Source organism: Hyperoodon ampullatus (genome assembly GCF_949752795.1).
Source record: "Hyperoodon ampullatus genome assembly, chromosome: 14".
Taxonomy (NCBI): domain Eukaryota; kingdom Metazoa; phylum Chordata; class Mammalia; order Artiodactyla; family Ziphiidae; genus Hyperoodon; species Hyperoodon ampullatus.
Window position 1 is genome coordinate 87,290,391 of NC_136927.1, and position 24,456 is coordinate 87,314,846.

The window sequence follows — 24,456 nt, forward strand, 5'->3', positions numbered from 1 at the left end:
CCCATTTTACAGACAGGAGACTGGGGATCAGAGGGGCTATGTGGACGCTGCCTGTCACCAGCGCTGTGACCCCGAGGCATTGTGCGACCCAGCCCGCCGGTCAGGGGTCAGGAGGCTGCTGGGTTGGTCAGTCCTGACCTTATCTGCAAGGTGCTCAGTCCCCGTCCCGAGGGCTTGCTCCTGGCTGGACATGTGCCCACATGCTCTGTAGCAATAGCTGACCCAAGGCATTCTCAGCGAGGCCCCATCCCTGGGAAGCCGAGCAGGGCAGAGCCTGCCAGGAGGCCGTCTGGGCCCTGCAGGAGGCTGGCACAGGCTGCCTGCAGGGCCTCCTGTATCTCCACCGGAATGCACCGAGCCCCTATCCCCTGCCCACCCAGGGGGAAGAATGTGGCTGAGGCTACAGGGGAGCAGGGAGCCTGGGGGCGGTGGTAAGAGGCCTCCCTCAGCCTTCTGGAATCCTCGGCCTGGCACCAGGTCCCCGCCTGCCTCTCCCCGCCCCCACTGCAGAACGAGCCCCTGGTCCTCCTCTCCGCAGGCTGCAGGGGCTCTGGGGTGACCAGTGTGAAAGGGTGGCACCTCCCAGGGCTGGTCCCTGCATGACAGTGTCCCTTCCTCAGAGAGGCCTTCCCTGACCACCCGACCTACGGCCCCCTCAGATGGGCCGTTGCCCTTCAGAGCCCTAGACCACGCCCCACTGGCATCCTGGGCTGGACGCCTCCCTGCAGGGCCCTCCTGGGCACAGTGGGGTGTTGGGCAGCATCCCTGGTTTCTACCCACTAGTGGTCAGTAGCACCCTCCCCTCCCCCAGGCATGACAGTCAGCCAGACAGTCAGTATGTCCTGGGGGGAACCGTCCCTGGATGAGACCCAGTGCCCCAGACCTTCCTGAGATGAGATGCTTATTGTCCTCTTCCCTGAGGACATGGATCACCCGTCCTGAACGCTGCAGGGCCCAGTGCCTGCCCAGGGGCCCAGGACAGCGTCCCAGTCTGCACAGCCACCTGCGCGAGGTCACAGCAGGTTGGGGGGCGGCACCTCCTGGCTGGGCCCTGCTGGACATCCCGGGGCCTCAGAGTCCCAGAGCGCCTGTGGAGCTGGGCGGGGAGCGGAGAAGCTTCCCAGAGCCCAGAGGAGCTGTGGGGCCGGGCTGTGCCAGACAAGCCCGGGCCGCGCCCGCTCACGTGGGGCAGGAATCTGGATTCCGTCACTCTCCACCTGGGCTTTCCAGGCCCAGCAAACCTCTGTCCCTGGGCATGTTTCTGCAGCAGCTGACACGCTCGGCTGCCTGGTGCTCAGAGGCTGGGCTGGGCCCCACAAGCAGCCCTGTCCACCCAGGGCCCCTGCTGGGCGTCCCCGGGGCAGAGCAGGGAGGTGAAGGACCTCCAACCCGCCGCTTCTGAGTGCACCGTGCCTGAAAGCCCACCATTAACCCTCCTTAGGGCTCAGCTTGGGGTGGGAGGGGGGTCAGGTGGGGGTCCTCTCCGCCGGCACAAGGACCCGTCCTGGCTGCGCTGCGTCCCACCCCTCCAACCCCAGAGCCCGAGGCTGGATTCGAGCCCTGCCCTGCATCCTGGCTCCGTGACTCTGGGGGAGCCACTTCCTCTCCCTTGGCCTCAGTTTCCTGAGCTGTACATGCTGCCGGTTCCTCCCAGGTCAGGAAGAGCCGGTCCAAGGTCACCTCCCAGACAGACAAGACAGATAGACCGCAGTACCCGTTTCCACTGAAGAGAACAGCAGCAAAGGGGTGGGTGGAAGAGTGGTCCTTCCCTCCCTAGATCTGTGCCGGCCCGCAGGTGTACAAGGCCCCCAGCTGCCCTGTCCTGTTGAACCCTCACCTCCACCCATGGGGGAAGGGAGAACAGCTTCGACCTTCTGATGGGGCAACTGAGGCTGAGAAAGGAGAGGGGGGACTTCCCTGGCGGTCCAGTGGTTAAGACTTCACCTTCCAATGCAAGGGGTGCAGGTTCGATCCCTGGTCAGGGAGCTAAGATGCCACATGTCTAACGGCCAAAAACCAAAACATAAAACAGAAGCAATATTGTAACAAATTCAATAAATACTTTAAAAATGGTCCACATCAAAAAATCTTAAAAAAAAAAAAAGAAAGGAGAGGGGCCGGGGCCGGGGGGTCGGCACTAGAAAAGAGGGCTGCCCAGTCCCAGGCCTTCGCCTTAATCACTGTGCTGGCCCTTCAGGATGGCGGGGCTTGGGACAGAGGTCAGCCTGGAGCCAGACCCTGGTGTCCGCCCTGGCAGGCCTGGCCGGGGGCGTAAAGGTGGGCCTTGCTGCCTGCTCTCTGCAGCCTTCTTGCTTTGAACCTGAAACTCCACTGGTTTGGCTGGAACATCTTGGCCTGTGGCCAGCATGCTGAGCCCGCAGCATGTCCACTAGGATGAGGCAGCTGGACGCTGTGTGCGTGCCTGGGGCGGAAGTGCCTCCTTTCCTGTCCTTGGCTCGGTCCTGTAGCCCGGCCCCACCGGAGGGATGGGGCCAGAAGATGGACGTTCTTGGGTGTCTCTGACCTCAGAGTCCTCTCCGCTGGGTGTCAGCTGGGGTCTGGTGCCCAGCCCGGCCCCTCACTCCGCCTCCAGAGCGCCTGCGCCTGTAACTGGGGAAGGGGCTCGCAAGGGCCTCCTGGGTGCCACCCAGACCTGCCCCAATGCCAGCACAGTCAGCAGCACACCCTGCCTGCCTGGGTGAACGTGGATGTAAAAACCCAGGGGGTGGAAGCTTAGGGTTTGTGTTCCTCACCACGTTTAGGTTATACCTCAATAAAAAATCTCATATGGTAAAATAAATAAAATAAAATAAAGTAAAATAGAAGAGAATGTGACACTGGCCAGACACTCCCAGGCTCCCCCGGCTCTGACAGCCTGTGAGTCACGATGCCCAAGGCCCCACAGCCCAGGTCACCGAGGCTGGGCCCACGTGCTGGGGCTGCACGCTGGCTGTGACCTCCCTTGAGCCTCACGGAGACTGGGGAGGGCCGATGTCTGCCTATCTCCCTGAGACCAGAGGATGGGAATCACGGCTGGGTGGTGGTGGCACCAGGACCTGCTCGGTGGGAGCCTGCGTGCTCCTCGGCCCCTGGGAGCCCCTCTGAGGCAGGAACTCTGACGTGAGCTGGGCCTTCTCCCGAGAGAACAGGGCAGGCAGGAAGGGCCAGTGGCCACAGCTCCTGGCCGGGTCTGCACAGGGAGAAGCCTGTCCCTTGGCCCTGAGCTGCAGCTCACCCTGGCCCATGCCCAGGCCCGGAAGGAGGGTTTCCTGGTTTTGGGGCTGGTTCCCTTCCACACACAATACATTTCAGGCTGACCTGGCCCCACCCGGCCCAGAAGCAGCCACTCTGGGAGGAGGAGGGAGGCGCCCCAGGAAGGCTGAGAGCCTCGCTTACCTGTCTGTGAGGTGGGTCCCCAGGATGGTGCTGGGGAATGGGCAGCGGATACTGCACACGGACACCATCCAACACCACTGGCCGCTGTCACCCAGCTGGGCAGCCTGAATGAGGACCCGTGTGAGACTGGGGTGGTGATAGTGCATCTTCTGGAGTCATCAGCCCAGGGTTCAAATCTATAGCGATGGGACCTGGGGTCACAGCATAATAATGATGGTGATAGAGGTGATGACGAAGGTGGCAGTGATGGTGATCGTGACGATGGGGATGCTGAGGGCCTCCTGAATGCCACGTCCACTCTGAGCACTGCGTGTTAACCCTCCCAGGTGGTGCTCTTACCGCTGTCCCTACTTTAAAGCCAGGAGGAGGAGGAGACAGCTAAGTGACCTGTCATACAGCTACGAGGCAGAGGGAGGGTGCAAAGTCAGCCTGCCATCCTGATGGGATACTGGAAGTCAGGGTGATTTAGAGCACTTGGGGGGTGCAGGGGTCAGTAACAGGTGTATGCTCTGTAGACCTGGAAGTGCTCGGGGATCCTGATGGGGACCATCCTGCTGAAGAGCTGCTTCTCTGAGCCCCTGGGAGCTGCCCCGGGAGCTGCAAAAAGGGCTCAGGACAGTGTCTTCAAGTGCCAGGTCCTCCCGTCCCCAATCCCTTCATCCCACCCAGCCTCTGGCCCTTTTCCAACCTGGAGACCCCACAGGAAACTCAGTAAACAAGTCACCCCTTGGGCAAGGGGCCAGGGGCCAGGGACCTGAGGGAGGTGGCCAGCCCCCTTCAGCTGGCAGGAAAGTGGGCAGAGAGTGGACACGTGAGCCTCCGCCCTTGGGCCCCTCACAGGGCTGCCTGCAGGGTCAGGTGCAGCTCTTGGGCGCCCCATAGTGGCTGCTGGGGAGAGTACAAGTGGGATGCGGGGACACCTCTCCCCAGGTTCCTGGCCTCTGGCAGCCTCCAGCCTGAGCAGCTGCCCCCGGCCACTTCAGATGCCAGGAGACCCTGCTGATGGAAGGCCCACGTAGGCTCCCTTCCGGGACCACTGGCTCCTCTGTCTGTGGGACCTGAGACTTCAGACAGCAGGGTTTCTTAAAGTGGGGGATGCTCATCCAGATTTCACAGGCCCGAGGGTGGGGTCACAGGGCTTCCTTTTGAAGATCTTGGCCTTGGGACCCCACCTCGGGGAAGATGAGACTGTGATGTCTTGTGTGTGTGCCCATGTGTGTGCATGCGTGCATGACCTATAGTCTTAAAATTTTTTTTTGATTGTGATAAAATACATATAACATAGAAATTACCACCTTGATCTTTTTTTTTTTGTGTGTGTGTGGTACGCGGGCCTCCCCCCTCCCTGCCACGGAGCACAGGCTCTGGACGCACAGGCCCAGTGGCCATAGCTCACGGGCCCAGCCGCTCTGCGGCACGTGGGATCCTCCCGGACCGGGGCACGAACCCGCGGCCCCTGCATCGGCAGGCGGACTCTCAACCACTGTGCCACCAGGGAAGCCCCACCTTGATCATTTTTAAGTGTGCAGTTCAGCGGTATTAAACACATACATAATGTTGTGCAGCTGTCACCACCATCCATCTCCAGAACTTTCTCATCTTGTAAAACGGAACTCTATACCCATTAGACACTAACACCCCATCCCCCATCTTCCAGCCCCTGGCTCCCACCATTCTACTCTCCATCTAAATCTCCTCTAGGTACCTTGTATAAGTGGAATTACACAGTATTTGTCTTTTTATGCCTGGCTTATTTTAATTCGCAGAACATCTTCAAGGTTTGTCTGTACACGTGTCACAATCTCCTTCCTTTTTAAGGATGAATAATGTTCCACTGTATGCATAGCCCACATTTTGCTTATCTGTTCATCCACCCATAGACACTTGGGTTACTTCCACCTCTTGGCTCTTGTGAATAATGCTGCTGTGAACATGGGTGTGCAAATATCTCTTCAAGACACTGCTTTCCATTCTTTTGGGTAAATGACCCAGAAGTGGAATTGCTGGATCACACGGTAGTTTTAAGTTTTTGAGGAAACACCGTACTGTTTCCCACAGCAGCTGTACTATTTTACATTCCTAACAATGCCCAAAGGTTCCAATTTCTCTATATCCTTGTCAACACTTTTTATTTTTATAATATTTATTTTTTTATATTATTTTTTATAGTGGGTGTGAGTGGTATCTCGTAGTTTTGACTGGCATTTCCCTGATGATTAGTGGATGCTACACGTTTAAATGTTCCTATTGGCCATTTGTATATCTTCTCTGGTGAAATGTCTTTCGGAGTCCTTTGCCCTTTTTTTTTTTTTTTTTTTTTGCGGTACGCGGGCCTCTCAGTGTCGTGGCCTCTCCCGTTGCGGAGCACAAGCTCCGGACGCGCAGGCCCAGCGGCCATGGCTCACGGACCCAGCCGCTCTGACATGCGGGATCTTCCCGGACCGGGGCACGAACCCGCGTCCCCTGCACCGGCAGGCGGACCCCCAACCACTGCGCCACCAGGGAAGCCCCAGAGACAATCTCTTGATGACCAGGCCTAGCTGGGCTGACCCACACACTGACACAGACAGGCAGGCCAGCTGTGCAGACCCCCAAATGAGACAGGCTGGCACCTGGGACCCTTTGCTGCAGGGCTTGCACCTGGACAAATGTCTCCTTGAGCTACAAAACATTGTACAAAAAAAATGTATGGGATGAAAAATAGCAGCATACATGCACCCTGGAAGCAAATTATGGACAGAAAGCTACAAAAAGACCAAAAACCCAGCTGCCACTTTTAAAGAGCTGGGAGCAAAAACAGGTTACAGGGAGCAAAAGCAGAGTCCTGCGCATGTGCCCTGCACACCTCACCACCTAAGGGGTGGGCAGACCACCTAAGCCACCCCTCTGGCCCGAGCCCTGGACCTGCCCCTATCCTCACCCCATATAAGAAACCAGCTCGACTCCCCTGGGGAGCTAGCAAGGGAACCTGTTGTTTCCGCTCCTCCCTGCTGCAGAAGGAGCCCCGATAAAGCCTTGCCTGAATTCCTTGTCTGGCTTCTTGTCAATTTCTATTGATTAGAGAAGGCCAAGAACCCTGGTCGGTAACACAAACATAAACACGTAATGTGTGTGCATGTGCTGGGGGTCCTGGAAAAAGCACACACCTCTCACGGCTGGCATGAACATGGAATGTGACCTTCCTACAGGGCGCTGGCCTCGGTGACCTCACTCCTGATGCCCAGCTGCTAGCGCCCAGCAGAAGCAACAGCAGACACACTGCCCGCACGAACACTGGTTTCCGGGTACGAGGGAACTGGTGGCCTCAGCCCTCACCAGGCCCAGATGTTAAACCCTCCCACAGCCGCAAAGAAGTTGGCAGTGACTCAAATGGGGCACCGTGTGGCCAAGCTGATGGGGAGCATTTGCCCGTCACCACAGGGTGAGCAGACACAGCCCTGGGAAGTGAGCTGGGAGCCCAGACTGGGAGGATGGGGAGGGCGTCTCAAGCAAAGGGGCATTTGGACTTCGGAGACTCCAACGGCCAGGCTCAGCCCGGGCAGCAGGCGGAGGCCAAGTGCGCAGGGTCTGGAGTCCACCCCCGAGGGGCCTTCCCTCTCCCCCGCGAGATGAAGCCCAGGAGGATGTTTTAGTCGAAGCTGCAGGGCTCGCCCCCAGGAACGCAGGGCGGGGGACCCTGGGAAGTCAGCTCTGCAGCCTGGAGTTTTTCTGTTTTCTTCCTTAACGGACCCGTAGCACCAGGAGAGACTGCTCCGTGGAGAACAGAGTGGAAGTGATGTGGCGGGAGGGGTCCTGGGCAGGGGCCGGATGGTGCAGGGCGAGGGAGGGGCTGGGGGGGCTCGACCTGGTTCTGCCACGAGGCTTGGCCGAGCTCCTCCCCTGCTCAGGCACTGGTTTCCCGAGGGGTTGTCTTCCACATCCTGGGAGGGCGCCCCCCACCCCAGCCCTGCCGCTCCTTCCTCAAGACCCCAGGGGCTCTCCCCACTCTTCGCTCTTAGAACCAACGGCACCCCTCCTGCGTCCACGTTCGTGATACCGGGCTTGTCTCCGGGGTAAGCGCTCCGGTCCGCAGCTCTCACGTGCTGACGAACGCGGCCCATTCCAGGGCCCCCGTCCCCGCCCTCGCCCCCCGGGTCCGCAGGTCCTGACTGAGCGGCCGCGGGCACCGGGCGGTCCCGGCGACGGGAAGCGCCCGCCCTGGGCGCAGCCCACCGCTGCGGGGACCCGCCCGCGGGCGCCCTCGCGAGTCCGCGCCGGCCACCCGCCCAGCAGGGGGACTCGCCCTCGTGGCTCGCCCGCGGCCACCCTGCAGCCGCCAGACCTCAGGAAGCTCTCACCCGCCGGAAGCAGAAGTACGTCAGAGCGGCCGGCCTTGCTCTCTGCGTAGAGTCGCGGCGGCGTGCGCGACCCGGAAGTACTCGCCGAGGCCCCGCCCCACCCGCTAATAGCACTGCCGGGGGAAAAGGCCCTTCCTTTCTGCGCTCGCGCTCGTTGTGGTGCCACCAGGTAGGTCTCGCGGCCGCGGTCGGGGTCGGGGCCGGGGCCCGGGCTGGGTGGCGGCGCGGGGGCCTGGGTCGGTGCGGGGCGGGGACGGACTCGGGCGTGCGGGGGTCGGGGCCTGGGCGGGGGCGCGGCCCGGGGCCCGGGGTCGGTGCGGGGCGGGGACGGACCCGAGCGCGCGGACACGGCCCGTCCTCACGGCGCCGCGGGGGGCTCCATAGGCGCTCCCTCAACATGCAGAACGACGCCGGCGAGTTCGTGGACCTGTACGTGCCGCGGAAATGGTGAGCATCCTCTGCCCCGGTCCCTGCATCCCCCCGCCGCCGCCCCTCGCCCGCCGAGCCCCGTCCCCGCTCACTGCGCTCCCCCCGCAGCTCTGCCAGCAACCGCATCATAGGTGCCAAGGACCACGCGTCCATCCAGATGAACGTGGCCGAGGTGAGCCGGGCGGCGGGACGGCTTGTCCTCTGGGGAGGGGGCGAGGCCCCAAACCCCAGGTTGAGACCCGAAGGCGTTTGGGTGCACCTCTTTGTGACCCCCCCATTCTCGATTCATAGGTTGACAAGGTGACAGGCAGGTTCAACGGCCAGTTTAAAACCTATGCCATCTGCGGGGCCATTCGCAGGATGGTGAGTGTTCCCCGGCCTTGCTCAGCGGGCCTTTGAGCTGGAGTGGCATCTCCCTCCCTGTTCCCAACCTGAGCAGGTTTGTTGGCAGAAAAGACTTCAGCCTGCTGCACTGGACTGTGCTGGCTGCCAGCCCCTTCCTGGGGGTGGAAAAGGGTGCTCGGGGGCCCAGGAAAGGGCCCACCCTGAGAAAACAGGCGATGACCTTGGAGCTTCCCAGTTATCACAGCTCTTTCAGGCCCCAGGGGTCTGACCCCTGTACTGTCAGGGGTCTGCCTGATGCTAGCGTGTCTACCCTTGGTCGGTTTGGACGGCAGTGTGGCTGGATCTCTGGCCAGCAGGGCGTCTGGTCCCAATGTGCGTTCTCCCCTAGGGCGAGTCAGATGACTCCATTCTCCGACTGGCCAAGGCTGACGGCATTGTCTCAAAGTAAGAGGACTGGGGTTTGGGCACAGAGGCCCAGGATGTCTTTGGAGACCAGGTTTTAAAGTTCTTCCTTTTGTTCCAGGAACTTCTGACTAGAGAGGATCCTGGATGTGGAACGTGTGTTATAAATAAAGAGTGAAAACCTATCTGTTGTTTCACTTCTATGCTTTGGGGGGGCGGGCTCCTCTGGGCTCCGGAGGGTCCGGGCTGGTGTTCTGCTGTGATTGGAGGGGGTGGCCGGCTGAAGGCAGCCTATGACACATGTTGCAAAACCAAATTTTACTTAAAGCACAAATACATTACTTTTTGCAAACAGATCCATGACACTTGACTAGACAGTGAGGTCAGATGGCCACTTAAGCGCTCATTTAAGTCCACAGCGCCTCCTAGGCACTGAGGGAGTGGCCCCAGGCCCTTGGATACAGATGTCTGGGCTGGTTCTAGGGGGTGACATTTTAGGCTGAAGTTTAATGCCTTAAATACTGGCTTCATTTGAGTACCACACAGTGGCAGCTGTTGACATTAAAAAGGACACAATGCACTAAAGGGAAGGTTACAGATGGGTCTGGTGAATGACTAATTCTCATTACATAAACAGGCAAACTTACTGTAAAGTTACTGTATCAGCCATTCTAACATCTGTATAGAAATTTCCAGGAAGATGTGTTCCTCAAGGCTAATTGTAAACCAGGACGTACGTTTCCTAAGTCGGTCCCCTGCAGTGCCTGTAACAGGAGTGTCCTTGAGACGCTGTGTTGGCTGGACAGGTCACTTTGCAGAACAGTTGCCTGGGGCCTAGCAGCTTCATCCTTCACGCCCTCCTTGGTGCACGTCAGGTTTGGGAGCCATCTTGGGGAAGACAGGGAAGAGGCACTCCTCAATAAATAAGGTCAGAATACAGACTTGGGCTTCGCGCTCCATCCTGCAGTTGCCTCCTCTCCTCCCTCAGCCCAAGTGACTGACTGAGGAAAAAGGAACAGCAGCCAGCAGGGCGGGAGCCACCGTCCTGCACCCCTGCTGGGGTCTCAAGTTGCTGGTGGTTGAGCGCTCTGATGAGGGCTGGCCTCTCCGTTCCGCAAAAGCACCAGTGCACACGCGTAGGATGCAGGGTGGGGCTGTCCCGGAGCCCCTCCAGTGACAGGTTTATGGGACAGCAGTAGGGAAGCAGCTTAATGGCCCAGCCAACACGGTCCTCTCTGAGAGCAGCTGACCCGTGAAGGAGAAGCTCCAGCCCCCGGTCTTCAGTGTTTCTGGTGGGGCAAGTGGATGAACGGGGCCACGTGTAGCGTAGAGAAGCTGGCGTGCCGGGCACACGCCTGCCCAGAAGGACAACGACCAGCCCTTGGGGTCTGCTTGGTGTGGCGGCTCCTCCGGCCAAGGCGGCTCCCACTTCCTGCCAGGAGGAAGAAGGCTGGCCTGACCCTTGCGGGGAGGCAGGGCTGTGAAGTGGTCAGTCTCCTCCCCACTGGAGGATCAGGTGTGATTCAAGTCACAACTTCGGCAGACGCCATTTAACCAGTTCCTGTTCCCTCAGGAAAAAAAGACCCACAGAACCAAATCCTACACGACAGTAAACACGGTTTCTCCACAATATTGCTTAGGAAGATCAAGAGCCAGCAGTCCAGTCATCCTGAAGGTCTGAGTGTCGCGGGCAAGGGGAGTCTTTCCGGTGAGACGGATCCTTGCGTGGGGTGGGCTAGTTCTGTGCCCAGAGGCCTGCGGGGTGTGTGAGCCCCGACAGGGCATCAGGACCTCACAGTGATGTGATCCTTGGAAGAACAGAAGTCCGAGAGTAAAAAAGTGAGACCCAAACCAACCAGGGGTCTGCTCTCCTTGGCTTAGGCTGACGCCAGAGCTGTGTGTGTGGATGTGGGTAGGTGGGTGCACACCCCCCGAGGGGGCCGTGCTGGGCTGGGAAGGAGCCGGGCCGAGGGGGGGAGTGGGGATTCCACAGTGCGGTCTTCACGTCCGAAAACCCCAAACAGCCGAGATTAATGCCCCAACAATTTAACGCTAGCAATCCAGCGCGTGCAGTGAGGTCTGGAAAACCAGATCTCCATGAGACGCTAGTGCAGTGGCTACGATGGTGGCAGAAGGCTGGGTGATGCAAAGAGGAGAAAAGCTGTGAAGTCAGGATTCACCACCGCGCATCATAAAGTCCTGGTGCCAGACCAGGCGCAGGAAAAAAAGAAACAATAAAGCCCTACATTTTGTTCACGGAGGAACGCAGCAGGGCTCTCCGAAATACCGCGGTGGTGTCGTGTGCTTTGGAATGGAAGCCGTGTCCCTCCAGGGAAGCGAGGGCGTGGGGGAGCAGTGGCACTAGCCGGCAAGGGCCGCGTGTCTGGCCGACACGTCAGGAGCGCCCGCAGGGGCCGGGCCAGGCTAGAACTGCTGCGTGAGGCGTCTGTAATGAGGTAACACCTGGTTCTCGGGAAGGTAGAGAGCAAGTTCCAGGGCCACGAGCACCGTGAACTCAAACCCAATTAGATCCCGTCTGTTGAACCGAAACTTTTCTTCTAACTTCTGTGTTGAAGAAGAGAGAGGGGTTGAGCTGCGGCCCCTCCTCCGGTTCCCGTCCAGGTGGCCGGGCGGCCGGGTCTGGGCGTGGGTGGTGATCGGCCCTCCGCAGCCGGGAGGGGGGGATGGGACACGCATACTCACGTCAATGAGCTGCTTCACGTCGTTCTTGCGGAGATCGCTGCTGATCTTGGCGGCCAGCAGCACGCAGGCGCCCGCGCACAGCTTGCGGTTCTGCTTGTTGAGCTTGCCCTGCAGGACCAGCTTCTCGAAGTACACGTAGGCCATGGACACTGTCACGGGCTCCAGACCACACTCCTCAGACAGGTTCCGCATCTCTCGTTTCAAACTGCGGGTTTACACGGGAGCCAAGGGCTTTGGGGCCAGGAGGCGGCCACGTCCCTGCTTGAGGGGTGTGCCTTTGGGCCACCAGAAAAGCGCCATTTCCTCCCAGAGGCTGTGGCCCGGCGCTAGAGCCCACGGCTTGGTGGGCGGGCAGCAGGCTGGTCTTGGTCTCCACTCAGCCCTCGGCTGGGCCCTCGGCACCCAACTGTCCTCAAGGGGACCCCCCGGAGAACAGAGTCCCCGTGCTCCTGGGGCAGTGAGGGGGCCGTGTGGGGAGGGGAGGGCAGTGCAAAGGCCCTGAGGTGCGGCCGTGCTGAGGCAGAGTCTGGCCCTCTGGCTGTGGGGCCTCAACCTCCTCATCTATCAAGCGGGGACGGTCACAGGGCCCGGCTCAGGGGCTGTGGGCGCCAGTGAGGAGGAGCCCTGCAGGTGTGGGCAGGTATGAGAGGCACCGAGGGCACCTGACCAAGGAGGCGGCAGGGGAGCCGCTGGCACTGGCCTGGCTGGATGGCGGGAGGGGGCTGAGGAGGGGCGCATCCCTTTATCAAGCTCAGGAATCTGCGTAGACCTGGCCTGGCAGCAGCTCGCGGAAGGCCCTGTCGGGCAGCGGGCTTGAGGACGCCCGCCTCAGCCCTCCTCACCTCCTAATTTTGCTCAGCGTCAGCTTGATGTGTGGGAACTTCTCCCGGAAGGTCTCGTTCATGTCCTTCTTGAGGTCGGAGGGCTTCACGTACTCTATCACTGTGGTCTGCAACGGATAAGGACCATCCCCATGCAGCCCCAGGGGCGTCTGCACGCCACCTGGGCCTGCAACCGTGAGGCCCGGGCCCCCGAGAACGGTGCCGAGACGTGGGTGAGGCTGGGCCCAGGGTGCGTAGCTGCCCCTGCCCCCGGTGCCGGCCCACAGCCCAGCCCTGGGCGGCGCCCCTACCATGTAGGACGCGAAGATGAGGACGCGCTTGTGCTTGCCGCAGGGCCACTGAGGGTCATCCAGGAGGTCGGGGTTGTACTCCAGGGCATCCCCTGCGTCGGCCCCTGCGAGCAGAGGGCAGCCCTGACCCACCACAAGCCCCGGTGAGCGGCTCGGCCAACCCCGGCCTAGTGCCAGGCAGCAGCTGTGCTGAGGGCGTCATCGTGGGACAAGGAGACGGGGATCAGGGGCTCCAGGCGTGGCCCCCCTCCTCGGGGGCCGGGGGCGGGGAGGACGTCCTGAGGAGGAGGGGTCCCCGCCCAGAGCCATCAGTGGGTGCAGGTTCTCTGCGGCTGGGCTCAGGCGCGGCGCAGGGCGTGCGCTCTGGGGTCCCCCTCCTGAGAGGCTGCGGCGGACCCGCTCCCCGGGCTTGGGCTGAGGACTGTGGGTTTGGATGGGATGCACTGGGCCACCTGCCCTGCCCCCGGTCAGGGCCCTTGGGCTACCTAGTTCCGAGCCAGCTGGCGCCGCCCTGGGTGGGACGGGTTTGCATCTGGGCCCCAGCAGAGCGCGGGGGGCACTGGGCCGAGGCTGAGGCGGTGGGCCGTGGCTGTCCGGCTTGAGCGTGACCAGGGCGTTGGTGGGGTACAGGAACTTGGCGTAAGACACGACCTGGCAGGCAGTGCATCGGACTTAGCCCCGCCGCCCCGTCCAGGACCAGAGGTCCAGCCAGGTCCCTCCTGACCACTGCAGCTTCCGCCGCCCAGGGCTGATAGTGCTCCCCCCTTGCAGGTTCCAGAACGCCCCGCCCCGCATCTGGGATCTGCAGCCGGAGCTCCTCCCTGCCTCGGGGGCCCCCACGAGGCGATCAGCCTGTCTGCACAGGCTGCGTGGCTTCCTCTGGTGGGACCTTACGTTTTCGAGGACTCAAGTGAAACACAACTTTGAGTCTACTTCCTTGACAGACACACGTAAGGCCCCTGCCCCCACCTGGCGTCTGCTCCTACCTTTCCATCCGCCCCCAGCTCCACGCCTTCCAACTGGAAAACCATCTCGGAAGACACGGAAACGCCGCCGGACGGATGCCTCTGCTTCTGGCTGTCCACCCTCAGGTCACTGCAACGCACGGGACGGGACAGAGCTGCCGGCCCCGCCCCCGACCTCGTGCAGGCGGGAGCCGAGCTCCAGGGGCCCGCAGCGCCCCACCTCTACACCCTCGAGGCCCTGTAGCAGCCTCAGCAGGGTCACGAGGACTCCCGCTGTGAGAGCCGGCTCTGTCTCAGCTCCTTCCTGGTCCCAGGCCCTTCCTGTTCAATCTCCCTGGTGGTGGGCCAACCTCGGCTTCACCCCAAGTCACTTCTCAGGGGTGCGCCCTCCAGCTGCAGCCACACCCTCGGGCACACAGGTCCCGCCGCGCCGTCCCCACCCTGACAGCCATCTCCCTCTTCCCGGGGCTCCGCGCTGGGCACAGCTGCCTGGACTGGTCACGGGATGCACAGCAGTGTCCCGCCAGGAGGAACATCCCAGGCACCAACGTTGAGCAGCTCAAACGAGGTAACAGTGCGGACGCGCCCCTCCCCGAGGACCAGGACCCAAATGGCCTTCGAGCTCTCAAGCAGCTTCGGCAGAAGCTGGTCTGCTGGCCCCGTGTGAGGCTGTGTCGGTGTGGAGCCCCCGGCCGGTGGGGACCAGCCGCTCACCTGACACGCAGGCCCTCTCCGTAGGGCAGGACCGAGAAGGCCGCACACAGGGACCGCTTGGCGCAGATGAGCACGATCCTGCGGGAAGGACGGGGTCAGGGCAGGGCGGCAGGCGTTCCCCTTCCCGCCTACACTCAGATGGGAACTGCCCCAGGCATCAGGGGACGCCCGGGATGGTGGTTCAGCGGTTCATACAAGAGAGGCCAGGCTGCGCAGACACCAGAGGCAGAGGCGCGTGCCCGAGGACGGCTGGTCGGGGAAGCCCATCCTCGGGCATCCCAGCGGGGCAGGAGCCTCACAGCATCAGAAAGCGCCCAGTTCCATGTCCCGAGACAAAGTGGCCCGAGAGGGGCCGCTGTGTGGGGCGCACAGCAGGGAGGACGGCCTTTCCTTCCTCTGGGCGTGGCTCTGCCCAGCCTGGCCCCAGTTCAGCAGAGAGGATGATGGTGGAAGACCCCCTCCCCTGGCTGGGACCCTGGGCACCCAGGGCCCACTGAAGCCAGCCCGGCGCTCAGTCTGCCGGGGGCCTGCTCCTGGGCCAAGCCCGTCATGCTGGGGACCATGCTGGGGGGTCCCGGACTGTCCAAGCTACAGCCACCGCAGGGAAGACGCAGCACTGCCTGACCAGGGCTGCCTGGTAGGTGCCTGGGCACGGCCTCCAGCAGGAAGGGGAACGGTCTGGAGACGCTTTGGGTCAGGACGATGGCCTCAAAGCCAGGAGGGCAGAGCGTGAGGGACACGGGGCATGAGGGACGGGGCTCCTACAGACGTAGGGCCTCGGAGGGCTGTGCTGGGCACTGGCTGTCACCCTGCAGCCCGGTTCAGGGAAGCCAGATGCCCTCCGTGCTCCCTTCTCTCCCGGACACAGCCCACCACTCTGCCTGTTCCCGCTGGGTTTCCAGCATCCCTGCTGCTACTCAGGCTGCGGTGGCCGGGTGGCTCCTCACCCAGGACATGCTGAGGACCCCAGCGTTTGGTGAATACGGAGGGAAGAGGGTGGGATGGGGAGAGGGTCCACTTCCGAAGGGACATGGGCTGGGCCGTGTGGCCGAGCACTTCCTTAGCGCACTGAAGGAAGGGCTGCTGACAAGGGCAGGACCCCGGATCCCACGAGGCTCGAGGGAGGACACGGTGGGCAGCCCCAGGGCTGGGCTGGGCTGGTACACGCTGGCACCTGCTGTTCTTGGTGTCGTACTGCCTCATATTCTTGATGAAGTGCGTCTTCTTCAGGCCTTTGTGTCTTGGGGATCCAGAGGTATGTTTGGTTCTGCAGGTGAAAAGCAGGTCACTCTTCCCCTCCTGGGAGCCTCTCTGGCCCCAGGAGAAAGGACGGAGGTGCAAGCGGCACGCGGGGCTCCTTACCTTTGAACCGAGGCACATCCCACCGTGTCTTCCAGAAACTCGAGGGAGCAGCGCTGGGAGCCTACGCGCCTTCTGTAAAGAGGACACGGCAGGGCCTCAGGGTACTGTCCAGAGGCTGCCTCATGGGTTCTCCTCCCAGAGGCCCAGCCTGCTTCTCAGGCCCCGATGGGGCCCCCAGGCCATGGGCCAGAAGCAGGTCTGCAGTGAGGTCTGAGTGTTGGGCAGGGCCACCCAAGGCCAGAAGAACCTGAGGGGGACGTGGCACCGGGAGGGATGGCTGGCCGGGCCCTGGTGTGCCCACCGCCTCCCGGAGCTCAGCCAGGGGTCCCGGGAAGGGGGCGTGGTGGGGCTGGACAGGGTCCAGCGGTGGCTCTGCAGGGCTGGACATCAGACAAGCACACGTCCTGCCAACCCTCTCCCGCCCACCTCAGCATGTGGAGCCGCCGCCAGTGCTGCCCCCGGCCCAGGACACCTAGAAGCCTTGCCCACTCGGCTGGGCCGCCCTCCCTGCACCAGCCCCCCGCCCCCGGCCTCACGGCCCTGGCAGGGGCTGTTCCCTCAGTCTGGAACCTTCTTTCTCCAGATCTTCCCGTGGCTACGTCCCCCTTGACTTGAGGCTCAGTTCCCACGTGGCCCTCCCCTTCCCCAGGGCAGCAGCAGTCCTGGTATGCCTGTCAGGGAGGTGTCGCCTGGCTGAAGCACAGTGGGCGCGCCGAGCTCGCGGTGCTCCCCTGCCCTTGCCTCCTGCCCCTCAGCTCACCCCTGGGAGCACAAAGGAGCCAGAAACCCATCAACCCGCAGCCCCTCCTCAGCACCGTCCAGGCCTGGCGGCCAGAGCTCTTCCCGGAACAGAGCCCTGCCCAGGGACAGGGAGGAAAGCGCTTCTATTAGACCCACGCAGAGGGGAGTCTGAACCCAGATGTGTGGCTGCATGGTCAGGAGGCCCCCTGGGCTGGGGAGATGGCCTCAGCGACTCCTCGGGAGGGGACATAAATGGCCTTAGGTCGGGCCTGAGGCTGAAGGCCAGAGACCCCCAGACATGCTGGGTGGTCGGGGAGGAGTGTGTCCTGGTGACCACAAAAGGGAACCAAAGACCAGCAGCCCGATGACAGTCGGGGGCTCCCCCCAGCCCTCTGAGGTGCTGACAGCGCTGGGGTTGTTCCAGAGACAAACCGGGTGTTTGGTCTGGTTTAAAACCATCCCAGGAGGGGGCCTTACCAGCACCCAGCACACAGGGAGCTCGGGAGGGCAGCCTCCCACCTGGCACTGGGCCCAGAAACCCTGCGCAGGCTGCACCCTCAGGTCAAGGTCACACTCCCAGGGTCTTGCCACCAAGGCCACCAGCAGGGACCGCTCAGGACAAAGCCAAGAAGGCGGGCTCTGCTGCCCCACTCCTCCTGGAGCTCAGGTCGCCATGGTTTACGAGATGGAGGAACACGGGTCTCACACTCAGCCTGGGCTGGGCAGGTGCCCAGGGCCCAGGTGTCAACAGCAGCCATTTCCTAAGAGGCTGAGCCTCGCTGCTGAGCCGCTGCCGGAAGCTGCAACCTGCCCAGATGCCGCCTTCCTTGCAGCATCTCACGGGACCCTCCCCCCAGCAGGACCCCTGGCGTCCAAACGAGGCCTGGCTCGGTCAGGCCATCTCTCCCAGTAACAGGCCAGGTGGGAAGGGGGCAGCAGGAGGGGCGCGTCAGGCAGACACCCAGCAACCAAGGAGGCCTGGGGTAGGGGCCGGCGAGCACCGGCCCCACGGTGGGCGATGAGGCAGGCCCTGCCCTGAGAGGGTGCCCCACTGCAGGACCCGTGCCGGGAAGTGAAGCCGGCCTGGTGGAGACGGGAACGCCCCAGACAGGTGTGTGCGTCCTGCCCCGCGGCTGGCCTCAGAGGCCCCGGGCAGCAGTCCCGTGTGGCTTTCTCAGGCTCGCTTCCTTAGGTAATTTCCCAGGTGAGGCCCGACAGCTCCTGCGTGCCTGGGACCTCGCTCACAGGGCCCAGAGGCCAGCGGCAGTCTCCACCGAGGCAGCCAGGGGCCCTTGGGGGCCAACCCAGGGGCACAATCAGCACCCACACTCCCCGGCTGCCTGACCTCTGGCCCAGCTCGCTCCAGGAGACCTCTCTCAGCCCACCAAGCTTCAACACCTGATCCCAGCTGGTTTCGTACATCTCTGTCTTTGTGGTTTTCTTCTACATTTCCTTCTCTGTAAGCGTTTTATACGTAAACTCAGTCCTCACAGCCCTCAGCGTACAGGTGGTGAAACTGAGGCACAGAGCTGGCAGGGGTTAGGGGCTGGGAGCTGCGCCCTGCCCCCGGGCGCTGCCTCTGCCCCTGGATTCTGCCACCCGCCCCCGTGCCGCCCTCCTGACCGCGTTGGGGGAGCTGGAATCAAGGCTGCTCCGTGCTCTCAGGGCTCCTTTCCTGAACTCGCCTGTGTCCGCGTGATGCTATTTGGGTCTGGGTCCAGAGACAGGGACAACGCTGACGAGGGTACCCTGAATTCTGAGCACAGACCAGGCTGGCCAAGTGAGGGGTCGTTGCTTTCGAGCCCCCCCTTCCCACCTCCCACTCCAGACGAGCTGGCCCCGCGGCCCGAGGGAGGCTGAGAGCCCCGCTGGGATGGGGACACTCCGGGGTCCGCCAGGCAGCGCCCGGCCCCTTCCTTAGGCGGCGCCCTTTCTAAACCCACTGCTGGCCGGTCGACCAAGGAGGCAGCCTCTCAGGAGTCCCGAGGTGGGACCTCCACGGTCTCCCACGTGGCCCTGGGAGGACGGCACCCCTAAGCACTCGCCGCTCTGGAAACGGCTCAGAATCCCAACGCTGACCACATGCCGGCCCGGGCCTGTAGGCACGACAGGAACGTTCCAGCACTTCTACCCGAAATGACACCCACTGGGAGCAATCCCGCCGTGGGCCCCATTGGGAGCAGGCCCCTGGAAGCGGTGTGTGCAGGGCCTGGCTGAGAACCTGCGGGGCGACAGGCGGTGCTGCGCCCCGAGTCCTGGTGGTCGGTGGTCAGGCTGCGCGCGCCTCTCCCTGTACACCCGTTACTCCTCTGTTTAAAAAGTGCTACAAACAAACTACAAAGAACAAAGTCTGGGCTCCTGCCACCTCAGCTAACAACACCCTCCCACTCCCTGACGTCTGGGCAAATGTAAGTCCCAGGGAGCCAGGAGGCCCTCGCGGCTAAGCTGTCCAAGGCACACAGGATGGTGTCCCCCACATGGCGGTGACTGGCCCGAGGCCGCCTGCGCTGGACTCTGTAGGGAAGATGGGGTCGGGGGCACAGGGGAGGCTGTCAATATGGCACAGGTGACCACCCCACTGGCTCACTTTCACAGCTGCCACTTTACAAACCGGTGACCCATACTCGCCTTCCCCCAGAGACAGGCAGGAAGAGAAATCGCCACTTTTTAGACGTTGTTTCCACTGTCTGATAAACTCCTTCACTTTGTAACTGAAAAAACGGCCCAGCTGAGAAAAGAAGGGCTCCTGCCTAGTTGGGAGACCACTCAGTCCGAGTCAGGGGCCACGTGCAGGGGCTGCTGTACGTGGGCTCAGACGGTCTGAGAACGGGCAGGCCGCTGACAGGGGCCAGCACGACGACACTGAACCTTCCCCTGCCAGGAGAGCGTGGGCAGGGGTCTTGTCCGGCCGGCCCACCACTCCAGCCCGGCCTGAGCACGGGGCCTGGCACATCACAGGCCGTCGTGCATCCTTGTTGAGTGAGTGGGTCATCCTAGGTACCCTGTCTCACCAAGTCCCTGCCAGCTTCCCCGGGTGACAGGACCCACGTGCGGTCCTGGGCCAGCCTCCATCTCAGCAAGGCCTCTGGACCCCCTCTAGGCTCCAACCTCGGTGGCCACCTCCAGCCGTTTTCCAGCTGGAGAGCAAGAAACCCCCAAATCAGTGATGTGAACAGACTGCCAGACACTCCACCAAAATCGCTTTAATTTGGACAGGCGCTCAGCAGCCTCCAGAGCGCTAGGCGGCTCCTGGCTAAGACGGCAGCTAAAATCCCAGGCCCTTTCTCGGAGCCAACCCTGCGCAAACCCTTCAGAAGCGCGAGGGTTTCTGCTCCCAGCTAAGCCGGCCACGCCCCCGGCTCACCTTCCCCCTTGTTAGTGCCCTGGACACTAATGATGACTGCTGGGGGTTGAACAGTGACCCCAAAATATGTGAAGTCCTCACCCCTGTCAGCTGTGACTACAACCACATCTGCAATAGGGTCTTCACAGGTGTGATCAAGTTAAGATGAAGCCATTAGGCTGGGCCCTGATCCAATGACCAGCTGGATCAGGGTGTCCTTATAAGCAGAGAGAAACGCCAGGTGAAGACAGAGACACCAAGGAGAAGCTGTGTGAGGACGGAGTCAGAGACTGCAGGGTTGTGGCCACAAGCCCAGGACACCTGGGGGACCCTTACCCTGGAGCCCTCCCAGGAGCAAGGCCCTGCCCACACTCTGACTCAGGCTTGTGACTCCCAGGGCTGTGAGAGGAAACCCTGCTGCTGTCTGAAGCCCCCAGGCCTCCCCCTGGAGAGAGCAGGGCCAACATGACAGAGGAGGGCACAGCGGTCTGGTGGGGCAGGCAGACGACCTGCAAGCCTGTGTCTGACCCATCCGGAGAAGCCCAGAAACCGGTAAGTGCTAGATGACCACGGTGTTGAAATGAAAGCAAAGTTCTAGGGAGGAAGATAAGGATTCTGATGATTCACTCACTGGCCTAGCAGAAACAGCCACACCAGACTGTGCCCTGAGCGTGAAACACCAACTCCCCACCGTGGGCTGAGCTGTGAGCACACCCTGGGCAGCTGGGATGTAACCTGAGTCCTCACTCCCCAGGCCGGGCCCCTGCCACCCTCGCTGAGCCCTGGCATCCAGCCCCTCACAAGAGCCCCTCGGCAGAAGTACCCAACACAAACCCATCTCACAGAGAAGCAAACTGAGGCTCAGAGAGGCTGTGCCACCTGCTCTGAGCCACAGAGCTCCTGAGAGGTGGAGCTGGAATTCCAACCAGGTCCGTCCCCGAAGTCTGGGTCAGACCACCACACTCATGGCACAGACTTTGGGAAAAGACCCTCAGGATTCCCTCCATTCCCCAGAACAACTTACCCTAGAAGTCCACAGCCTATAGCTGGCAGCCCCCTTTGCTACTCAGCAGCGACTATCTGCCGCCCTGCCTCTGGGCCCAGGGAGCACAGAGAGAAACAGACAGTGCCCACCTCAGGAGCCTGCCATCTGTCAGGGGAGGGTCAGTGACTCTCAGGCCCAAGGGCTGGGCCCTGTGCTCGGCAGCAGAAACCGATGAGGGACAGAGTCTGGGTGGGCAGGCGCGTCCCTGCGACATCTGAACGGGGATTTGTTTGTTTTTTTTTTGGTTTTATTTTTTGCGGTACGCGGGTCTCTCACTGCTGTGGCCTCTCCCGTTGCGGAGCACAGGCTCCGGACGCGCAGGCTCAGCGGCCATGGCTCACGGGCCCAGCCGCTCCGCGGCATGTGGGATCTTCCCGGACCGGGGCACGAACCCGCGCCCCCTGCATCGGCAGGCGGACGCTCAACCACTGCGCCACCAGGGAAGCCCTGAACGGGGATTTGAAGGCCAAGTGGGAGGGAGGGGCAGGAGAGGGCTCCTTGCACGGGCCAGGCCAGGGGAGGAGGGACACAGGGACCGTGGAGGGTGCAGCGGGAACACCGAAGGGCACCTGACTTGTGCCACATCCCAGCCTGTTCTGTGTCCTCCAGAGCTTGGGACCCTGCACACGCTCTTCAGAAGCAGCGCAAGCGCCATCAAGCACCATCGCCAGGCAGGGCTCCTGGTTACAGGCGCTTCATTGCACCCTCCCGTTTGAACAGCTTCGTGGGCCAGGCTGCTGGCCTGGCTGGTTCACAGGGATGGCCTGGCCCCCAACCAGGGCGCCTGAACTGTGTGCTGAACGACACACGGCCTGCCCAGCACCACACACAGGGCTGCGGGACCGGGAGAGGAGGGCACAGCACAGGCCTGGCTGTAGGTGAGTGGGACCCTCGAGGCCTCACACAGTGATGTCCCTGCCGCTCTGCCCTGGAGTGTTGGAGTGACTCGAATGGGACCTGGCGTGAAGGGGGGACTGTCCTCGGGCTGATGGCTGCCAGGAGGCAGGACCACTTCGTGGGAGAGTCTGCCGGCTGAGGAAAGCAGGCTTTGGGGCAGGGGGCACAGACTAGAGGGGCAGACCTTAGGGGTGGGGGTGGCCCTGAGATGGGCTAAGGCGTCCCTAGAAATGAAGTCAGGGCAGGGGGAGTGCCTGTGATCTGGGATGCGACAGGCCCAGGGGCCCTGAGCTCAGAGGGGACAAAGGAGGCAGGGGTAATAGGGGGCCTCCAGTGACCAGGAGCTGTGGGATGGGGGGCTGGGAGGTCTGGCCTGGTGTGGGAGACTCTGGGGCTAGATGTCACAGTACAGGGAAGATCCCTGGCCCACATGGAGGGGGTCACCCAGTTTAGAGAACGAAGGGGAACACAGAGGAGGTGTTTGTGAGTCCCTGTGTCAGCGGGACTGGTAACAGTGGGCTGGGGAGGGGGGTGTGTCCTGAGCTGACAGGGCTGTGTGTCTGGGGGCTGAGGGAACCCCAGAGCCATGTTCAGGGGATTGACAAGATTGAGAGGACCCTGACCCCGTATTCAGGGGTGGCAGAATTAAGGGAACCATGACCTTAAGTCTGGGGACTCACGGGGCCCGAGGAAACCCTAACATCCGTGTCCAGGGAGTTGACAGCTTGCAGATGACTCCTGACTCTGACGTCTTAGGATGGTGGGGCCCAGTCAAGACTCCCTTCTGGGGCTGGCAAGGTGCAGGACACCCCAACCCTCTGTCCCTCACTGACAGGGCCCAGGACACCCCAATTTATGTCTGGGGCTCACAGGGGATCAGGGTCATCTCCCGATCTCCAAGTCCTATGCTGACAGGTCACTCAAACCCTGTGTCACGAGCTGATCCTGATCTTCTGTAGGTCACCTCAACCCCATTATGAGCTGAGCCAGCCCAGGGACACCTTGCCACCCTGCTCACTGTGCTGATGGCCCCCAGGTCACCCCGACCCTGTGTCCCGGGCTGTCAGGCCCCCAGGCCACCTCAACTCCTGCCTGGGCCACTCCATTGTCCCCAACCGTGAGCCCTGGGTGACTCCGCCAGGTAACCCCAACCCCCGCGGTGACCCAGCCCCAGGCCACCCCGCCGCCCCCCAGGCTCCAGGTGACCCGGGCCACACTCACCTCTGGCGCTGCCCGTCCAGACCCAGGCTCAGGCCGAGGCCCAAGCCGGCGGGCGCGGGCGCGGGGCTGAGCAGGCCCTGGGGCGCCGAGACCCTGCCCGGGGGTCCGGGCAGGGGCAGGCCGGCGGGGGGCGCGGGCGGCGGCGGCGGCGGTGGCGGCGGCGGCGCGGGCGGCTCGCGGGCCTCGGCGGGCGGCGGCGGCGGCGGGGGCTTCTCGCCGCCCGGGCCCAGGCTCGGGGGCCGCCCGTCCAGGGAAATGTTGTTGAGGAAGAAGAGCGCGGCCTGGCGGCGCCGCGAATCCCCTCGCCGCCGCAGCGCCTGCGGCGCGGCCCGGGCGGCGGGGCCGGGGGACTGGCCCGGTGACCCACCCGCCGCAGCCGCGGCCATCCTCCGACTGAGCCCGCCGCCCGCCCGCCACCGCCCTCCCGCTCGCGCATGCGCCCGCGCCCGCCGCCCATTGGCCGGGGCGCACCCGTATGCAAATACATCGCCGTCACGCCCGCCCATTGGCCAGCGCGGCGCCACCGGGGGCGGAGGGGGAGCGGCTCCCTTGGGTCCTGGAACGGGTTCCGAGGCGGCCAACGGGGAGCCGGGAGAAGCGCCTCTGCCCGCCGGCCGGGCCCGCGAGGCCTGGCTCTGGGCGAGCGGAGGAGGTGCCGCGGGTTCGAGTCCCTGACTCGGAAGTCGCGGCCCCGGGGCGCCAGTGCTCTGTTCCACTTGCTGGGCTGTGGCGTTCGTGGTCAGCGTTCTTAAAGCCTCGTCTTTAGGCTCCAGCGCACTTCCCCTCTTGGGGTGTGTGTCTTTGCCGGGGCGGGGGTCTGACGTGCGGGCGCTGGAGCTGTACCACCCGCCGGGAGCCCCAGGAATGGCCAGCGGTGCCCCCTGGCCTCCCCCAGTGACTGAAGACAACACCGCGAGTCCGAGGGGAGAAGGCACCTGCCTGGGGTGGCAGGCAGGCAGGCGGTGCTGGGCCTTCAGCCCCAGACAGAGTCCTAAACGGCCGTCAGCAGCAAAGCGACCTTGAGTCTGGGGGGTGCCAGGCCTGTTTCCTCTACTGTACCAGGACCCCCAACTTCAGAGCCGGTGGCTTCATGCTCAGGTGCTGCCTTCTGGGGCCCCCAGGAGCCCACCTGTGTCTTGGGGGGCAGGGTCCTGCAGCCACCTCTGTGCCACTGGCCTGCTCTGTCCAGCTGTGTGCCTGTGGGCTTACTTATCCTTCAGGTGGGGGACACCTCAGGGTATGGTCAGGGTTGAGTGGGCTCAGCCCGGGGCTGTCACCAAGCGCTAGGTCTTCCCGGCGGCTGGAGACCGGCACTTGCCGTGTGGTTTGCCCACGCAGCTGTGAATGCCCCTGCGTGGGACCATACACGGCACACGCATTTCTCTCTTCCGTGCAGGTGTCGGGGGGCGGGGCAGGCACAGCCC

The 24,456-nt window shown here is 62.8% G+C and overlaps 2 protein-coding genes across 4 annotated transcripts; one reads left to right on the forward strand and one right to left on the reverse strand.

Moving 5' to 3' along the window:
* Positions 1-7,554: 7,554 nt before the first annotated feature.
* Positions 7,555-9,094, forward strand: RPS21 (ribosomal protein S21; the record flags this gene model as incomplete). Of its 2 annotated transcripts, XM_079718809.1 has the most annotated exons (6): positions 7,557-7,902; positions 8,118-8,180; positions 8,271-8,334; positions 8,454-8,525; positions 8,896-8,951; positions 9,031-9,094. In XM_079718809.1, the coding sequence occupies exons 2-6, from the start codon at positions 8,131-8,133 to the stop codon at positions 9,038-9,040; spliced, it is 252 nt and encodes an 83-aa protein (XP_079574935.1). In that variant the 5' UTR covers positions 7,557-7,902; positions 8,118-8,130. The 2 variants fall into 2 exon arrangements, with proteins under 2 accessions (XP_079574936.1, XP_079574935.1); XM_079718810.1 differs by lacking the exon at positions 9,031-9,094 and having other exon boundaries at positions 7,555-7,902; positions 8,896-8,955.
* A 2,239-nt stretch (positions 9,095-11,333) lies between these two features.
* CABLES2 (Cdk5 and Abl enzyme substrate 2) lies at positions 11,334-23,418 on the reverse strand (the record flags this gene model as incomplete). 2 transcript variants are annotated; one of them, XM_079719440.1, is made up of 10 exons in its annotated part: positions 11,334-11,474; positions 11,613-11,817; positions 12,455-12,561; positions 12,745-12,848; positions 13,230-13,395; positions 13,731-13,839; positions 14,424-14,501; positions 15,598-15,690; positions 15,786-15,857; positions 23,033-23,418. In XM_079719440.1, the coding sequence occupies 10 exons, from the start codon at positions 23,416-23,418 to the stop codon at positions 11,334-11,336; spliced, it is 1,461 nt and encodes a 486-aa protein (XP_079575566.1). The 2 variants fall into 2 exon arrangements, with proteins under 2 accessions (XP_079575566.1, XP_079575567.1); XM_079719441.1 differs by lacking the exon at positions 15,786-15,857.
* Between the last annotated feature and the right edge of the window lie 1,038 nt (positions 23,419-24,456).